Here is a 7,476-nt window from a genome sequence, read left to right as displayed (position 1 = left end):
CATTCAGTGGTATAATATTTTTGTGTCGGAATTGGATGGGATTCAAAAAAGACAAATTCTTTCCAAAATAAGGAATTCCATGATATTGAAACTATTTCAATCCCTTTTTTGGACAGAATGGAATTCGGAAAGTCCTTAATAGAATTTCTGGCAATCCCGTTTTAATTCTTTTCAATCTTTTTTCGTTTGCTTTGCTAATTGTTAATTTTACTCTTTAACTACTACTAATAGAGAGGTTTTTATAGCTTTTGACATATGACTTTTTCGGTCAAAATCTTCGTATTTCTGAGATGTTCACGCGAGAGCTATGGTTTCATGCCAGTTTATAGGTAGGACATTTAATTGTTTCCGTTATATTTTTGTTAGAATTCTAACTAATTCCGGCGTTACCGAATTTTTTGTTATAAGACACTTGAGAAGGACCCAAAACCCCCGTGTCGAAACGTCGTGATTAAGCGTTATTGTTACTCGCCAATTGCGTCGATTGAATAAAGATTCCTGGTTTTTATATATTTTTTGTAAACTGTTTTATTGTTATTAAAATAATTTTTTGTAAAGAACAACTTTTCTATGACACCTGACATTGATTCCTTAATATTGTATATAATTTAATACTAGGTACAATAATATTAAATATTATACTATACTGTATATATTATATATAACATATGTTTTTAATGAGGTATAGATATCCGATACATATCCAGATTCAGATATCATATCTGAAGATGAAATTATCATGGCTTTTCGCGATCTTGGAGATGTCTTTGAGATATTTCTTATGATATCTTGCACAATCAGATATTCCGTTATTCAGATATCTTCTAGATATCTTGGAGATATATTTTGCTGTGCATATATATTTATATATAATTATATATAATCTTTTTTCCCGGGTATTTTCCATTTCTTATATGATCATATATAATCATATATCTACTAATATAAACTAATACGAACTAATATAAACAAATAAGAGGTTTTTTCCCGGGATTATATATATTTAAATATATTTTAAATTTTTATTATGTGGAATAATATGAAAGGAATCGATTGTTGTAAAAAATGAAACAGAAAACATTATTGTAAAAAATTTGATTGCATTTTACAGATCCATTTAATTTTGCAAAATTGCAAATGCAAAAATTATTATTATTATTCGCTTCCTTTCATTATTCTACGTATAAAAGTATGAAGGTAAAATTATAGAAAAGTGAATTATACTTCACGAGATATTTCCTATTTATATTAAAAATATTGTAACAAAATTTTAAATATCAGGAAATTCTTAATAGAAAAGGGCTGTATTATAGTGTTTTAAAAACGATAAGATCTATACTTTTATCTAAAAAAAATCAAGTTTTATTTAAGAAATTAGGCCGGTATTCATAGTCTGTTCTTATATTTAAGACCATCTTAAGTACAATCTTAAGATGTTATTAACCAATCACAGAGCCGTATTAGCATCTTAAGATATTACTTAAGACGGTCTTGAAATAAGATCTGATTATGAATACCGACCTTAGTCTCCTTTAAAATTTCTTGAAAATGACGACATGTGTTATGGCACGACTCACATTGGAATCATATGTCCCCCTTTAAACCAAACAACTTTTGTCTGAAGCATTTCTTTCTAGAATCACAAATAAAAAAGTTTTTGGGGGTAATCGATTAAAATGGGACACCCTGTATATAATCTTTTTTTTTCTCGGGAGTCTGTATTCTTGTACTGGTGAAATTTTGTACTATCCTCGCTGGTTCTCGTGCAGCCCCATCCAAGTCCAGTGCAGTTACAAAGAACAAACCTCTCACTAGTTCTAGTGCAGCCACATCTAGTTCCAGGTTCCAGTGCAGTTGCAAGGAACAAACCTCAGGTTAATTGCATCGCTTGCACTTTTCCATAACCTCTTTTCGCGGGCTGGAGTATATACGTAAGAAGCACATATGCATTTTATTATATACGAATGGGGGAACGCGGATAAAAGTCATAAAATGAATTATACGGTAAGAGACGCATGAAGTAACTATCAAATATTGAATATTCTGTCAGAGCTCCAAGCATACGGATTTTTATTATGGCAACTTGTCGATCGTGCTGGCGTCAGATCAATGTAACAAAACTATTTTAACTGCGAATTTTGGACCTGAACCTGATACACGTTATCGGTTATTTGCGTCGCATTACGATCTCACGCTGTTATTTCTGCCCTGAATTCCTGCCGAGAGTTTTGATGTAGATCGCAGTAATTGATCACAAAGGTAAGAAACTTTATCTGGATAGAGTCAAATTCGTCAGAACAGATTTTGAAAGTATTTGTTAAAAATTTTGTCAATAGATGCAAGCAAAAATATAACAGAACATAATGGTAGATTGACTGCAGAAATTGAGCAAAACATGTCGTTTCATAACCTTTTAAATAGGCATTCCATGAAATAACGAATTCTGTTCGATTTCTTCCAATAATCTACTGTTGAATTATGTTGACAGACTCTGTCGGCAAAACACGAGTTCAATGCATAGATGAAACTGAATCGGTTGCGATATGTGAGCAAATCTACTAGTAATCTGTATCATACTGTGGGCAGTTTGCTTACTGATTATATCTCAATGTGTTCACTGATTGTATAATAAAGCGAAACTCGCTTCTATCATGCTTTATTAACCATAAACAAATATAACATGGAAATTTCTGAATAAGCAATCAAAATGCATTTATATGTATCAGTAAAATCAATATAAAGTAAAAATGTGAAGTCAATAATTTTGTGTACATTTACTAATATAAGTTTATACATATATTAACTTTATCAGTAAAAAATTTAAAAGACACGAAAATGAGATTCTGCCATTATGTTCTGTTAGCAGATTTTGTTATATTTTTGTTGATACTCTATCGAGACAAAATTTGTAGCAGACATTTTTAAAATCTACTCTCAACAGATTTGACTATATAGGTTATTTCTTATATATTATGATTACACATATTAAATTTGCAGACATGTAGAAGTTGCAGATATAACAATGCATTATAAATGTAAATATACCTACGTAGTTGATTATCTTACCCAGTACACATTATCTTATAATATTTTAATATTATCAATAATATAATTGTAATTTAGAAAATAAATATTTGTTATATCTCTATGTATAGAAACTATTATATGTTGTATATTATGTTTGTATATTATAGGCTTACGACAAAATTTAGCAATAACATCTTAGATTTTGGGTATTTGCTTCTGTTTTTATTTTATACATCTTGGAATAACACTTTATTGTATCAAAATTATAAAAATTAATTTCCTTTTTTTATAGATGGGCGACATTAAATATTATGGAAAAAGGAGAAGTATTGTAAGGAGGATTGGATCTTTTTTACCATTAAAGCCTCCACCAAAAATATATGTCAGTGTGACACCGTTACATTTGATGACAAATTCAATGATTAACGAGGAAACTAGTAGCAATTATGTTGATACGAATGGATATCCAATGAGGTCAGCACCTTATTCTGTCAAGTTACAATTAGACATATACATATTTATTCTGCAATATTGTTTTGAAAAATTGAGTTTGATGACAGCTTTTCTGGCAGCAGGCCAGATCTGTTGGAGCCAATTAGTTTTGGATCTGAAGTACGATTGCTCGCATTAGAGCAAGAATTACAAGAGCTTAGGGAACAAATTTCGACAATTGTAAAAAGTAATAAACTGTCTAAATGTATGTAAAACATATATTTCGTTATGCTCAAAGATATCCGAGAAGACTTAAAGATTTATGTTTGTTTTGTAGATGCGTCTGTCGCGTCTCTGCCCAATGGAGCAGATGATATGAAGTCTGTGCCATCTCCACCTCCACCGCCACCGCCATTTCCGCTTCCACTTCCACTTCTGCCACCCACAACACCGCATATCGCGAGAAGGGCTAGTTTGCAAGATCACAAAATTGAAGATCGGAAGAAGATTCCATCGAGTGTACAGAAATTTACGGGTGATATGCTGAAGGATATCGATAGTGTAAAATTGAGACCAGTTGTGAGGTAATTGAGATTAATGTTTTTAGGCACAACTCAAAATTTTTGGTCTTTTATCATATTAATTATACAAATAAATTTGTATTAAACAAAAGTTGAAGTAGATTGTTTTATATATTATAACTTGCATTAGAATAAACTTTATGGATGAAATATCTCTTTTTATTCACGAATTAATAAATAATTATAAATTTAGATTAATCGATTTTAAAGACTATTTACACTAAAAATCCAAGATAAATAATCTAATATAGATTGAATCATACGTTGTTTAGTAACAAAAGACGCTTAAAAAAGTGTTTTTTCATGCACTAGCGATATATTGTTCAGTCTATTTCTATTGAATGTGATTGCATATGAAAAAATTATCTTACTCTCAGCGTCAAAAAGGCATGATTTTTTATTTGTAAAACCATAATCTAACATCTAATAGTGATTATGCTAGAAAGACCGGGAAACTCTTACAACTCTTGGAAAATAAAATAAAACAGTATTGTGTATTGATGTTTTATAGGTCTCCAGGTGGACATCCTATACGAGTAAAACGTGAGAATAGTCCATGCAATGATTTGCAGGAAATTTTGCGAAGACGCTACATTGCAATGCAATCTCCCGATAGCAGGAATTCATCAGCTAACTTAGCCATGGACGGTTCATTTTGAATGAATTAAAAAAACAAATTGTCCATATATGAAAATACTTTTGAATATTTTCACTGTATGTACATTTATATGAAATTTAGGACTCTTACAATAAGAAAATATGATCTGTTATACGTTTGATTTATCATAGATGTTGTTGTTTAAATTTTTTGCATTTTGCATTAGCTGATTTATACCGAAAAACATAAACCAAAGATCAGTTTGCTGCACCAATGCGACGTCGCTCAGGATAAAATTTTTTTCAAATCGAGAAATTGCAATAACAATGTTTTCGATAAGTTTGAAGAAAGCCATTTTAGTTTGTGTTCATGATTAAAGTTAAATTATTTTAATATTGTATATACGAAGTCTACCAGAAAAATAATGAGATTAAATTACTGTTGATTAAATCTGTAGCGTACAATGTGGCAACACTGACAAATCGTAACCACACAGAACGTAAAGTGTAGTTCTGTAAAAGTTCCTATAAAAGTAGTACAAGTTTCGACTTGTTCAGTTACGTTCATGTGTCATTATAACGTTTTTACACGTAAGTGTGTATTAGTAGATGTTGTCACCATTTTCATTATGGAGGAATAAAAGATTGAAAAAAGATATGCGATAAAGTTTTGTGTTAAATTGAAAGAAATCGCCACGGATTGTTATAAAAAATTAAAAAAACATTTGATGATTATGTTTTATTACCGTGCTCAGATTTTTCAATGCCAGGTGTTTTCAGTTAGCTGCTAGGTCATATTTTGCAGAGAACCATTATAATCGCATTACTTTTCTGGCAGACCTCGTAAGGCTGTTATGATATTAAAGTTTCATGTAGGGCTAGGTGATTTGGTTCAAAGGTTCCGATATTTGAACTTCGAAGCCTCGAAAGAATTCGAAGCTTTGAAGTTAACTTCAAACCTTCGAAATTCAAGATGTCTTTGAAACTTTGAAGCTTTGAAGTTGTCAAAAGTAACAGCCCTAGTTTTATGTCAATGACTTTTCTTACAAGATCTAGCTATAATAACTCTAATGTCTGAAATAAAAAATATATTATTTTCATGATAGTTTGTAACAAAATAGAATATACAGTTTCTGTTACTATTTATGCAGAGTGGACCATTTTTATGCCCCTACTTAAATGTCTTTTTTCTATGTCTTTTACAAAAAATGTTTCGTACAAAAGTTGCTTGACCTTAAGGGTGACACAAGACAGTGATATCAATTTGTTTGCAGATACTGCTACTGTTGAGAAATTCACTAATTATTACTAATTATTATATTATTACTTTTCTTAAATAGAAACCGATCTTCTTTGTTTTATAAAAGTTGTAGGTCTCGTCGAGAAAAATCTAACCATATGTATTAGAACAGCATATTGAGAGTTATCTCGCCAGTAAGTGAAAAGAATTCAGCTTAGGTGTATTTTATTCGACCCAACTGGCCAACAATATGTATTAGGTTTTCTTAATTTTTCCACAAATTGCACAATTTTTTAAATTTTGGATTATTAGTGTTCCACATATATGTCAAGAAGTAGAAAATCCCTTGAAGGCTTTTTCGATTACGTTTGATAAAATTTATTATTGTCAATGGAAACTTGATCGAGCATTTGCGCTAATATTACAAATATTTATAGTGAAAAGCAAGGGAATTTGAAGAAGCACCCGAATAGTGAAAAAAAAAACAATTAGAGAATCACAGTCCAAAACATCAACTTCACAGAAAGTAGAAAAATTTTATGCTTGATATTATTTTTGTAGTTAACTGATCAGATACGTAGATTTTACGGAGAGAGAAATATACGTGAGGATAGAAAACAACCTACGAAAGTGCATTAAACCTCATATTATAAGTACCTCTTGACATGTTTGCGGAACACTAATATTCCAAAATTAAAAAATTGTGTAACTAATGGAAAAATCAAGAAAACCCTAAATCAATACATATGGTTGGATTTGTCTTAACAAGACCTACAACTTTTGTTTAAAAAAGAAAATCGGTTTCTGTTTAAGAAAAGTGATGATTAGTGAATTTTTCGAAAATGACACCATCTGTGAACTAATTAATATTGCTGTCTTGTCCCTCTTAAGGTCAAACAACTTTTATGCGAAAGATTTTCTTGTAAAAAGTGTAGAAAAAAAATATTTAGATGGGAACATTAAATCGGCCCATTCTATATATTATTAGGATATAAATAAATTGTGGTATATAAATGGGAAGTTTTGATTACTAATTGCGCGTAAAAATGAGATAAATTTCAATTTAATTTACAGATATTAATATTACGATTATTTATAATTTTATTTGATTAATAGTATTATGATATAATTTTTTACATCTTACAAGTAATACGTAATAAATATTACGAGTTTCAGTAGTATAAATTTATTGTAAGTTTGGCATATAAATTTTATTTTAAAGAATATTCTATTAATTTCTTTTTGATCTTTAAATATGTTTGTAATGTAAATTTAGGATTTACCCATGACCTAAAACATACTAGTACACGTGCAAAGATTGTTTAATTTATCTTGGCACTTTTATATGCATGATGTCACTAATATTTTACGTCAATACTTAAAGGATCAAATCCAGCAGATTAATCATTTCTTGCACCCAAAAAGATATTTCGAATTAGTTATTATAACATTTAATTATTAATAATTATAATATTATTAATAATTATAATAATAGTTATATTATAATATATTATATATTATAATGTAGTAATTATAATATATGTTATATCATAATATATAACTGTTAGTTATTATAATATTAGTCACAGTTAAGGCTCC

General features: G+C 29.6%; 1 protein-coding gene across 6 annotated transcripts; it reads left to right on the top strand.

Moving 5' to 3' along the window:
- The first annotated feature begins 1,822 nt into the window (after nt 1-1,822).
- LOC112464938 (mitochondrial fission regulator 2-like) lies at nt 1,823-5,783 on the top strand. Of its 6 annotated transcripts, none has more exons than XM_025032229.1 (6): nt 1,823-1,931; nt 2,051-2,259; nt 3,320-3,501; nt 3,588-3,724; nt 3,797-4,043; nt 4,552-4,699. In XM_025032229.1, the coding sequence occupies exons 3-6, from the start codon at nt 3,320-3,322 to the stop codon at nt 4,697-4,699; spliced, it is 714 nt and encodes a 237-aa protein (XP_024887997.1). In that variant the 5' UTR covers nt 1,823-1,931; nt 2,051-2,259. The 6 variants fall into 6 exon arrangements, with proteins under 6 accessions (XP_024887997.1, XP_024887999.1, XP_024888002.1 ...); XM_025032231.1 differs by adding an exon at nt 2,998-3,035 and having other exon boundaries at nt 1,849-2,259; XM_025032234.1 differs by having other exon boundaries at nt 1,849-2,259; nt 3,588-3,706; nt 4,552-5,783.
- Nucleotides 5,784-7,476: the final 1,693 nt, after the last annotated feature.

This window comes from Temnothorax curvispinosus, unplaced genomic scaffold, assembly GCF_003070985.1.
Source record: "Temnothorax curvispinosus isolate PA1 unplaced genomic scaffold, ASM307098v1 QBEX01014769.1, whole genome shotgun sequence".
NCBI lineage: Eukaryota > Metazoa > Arthropoda > Insecta > Hymenoptera > Formicidae > Temnothorax > Temnothorax curvispinosus.
This window is presented reverse-complemented; position numbering and strand designations above follow the sequence as displayed.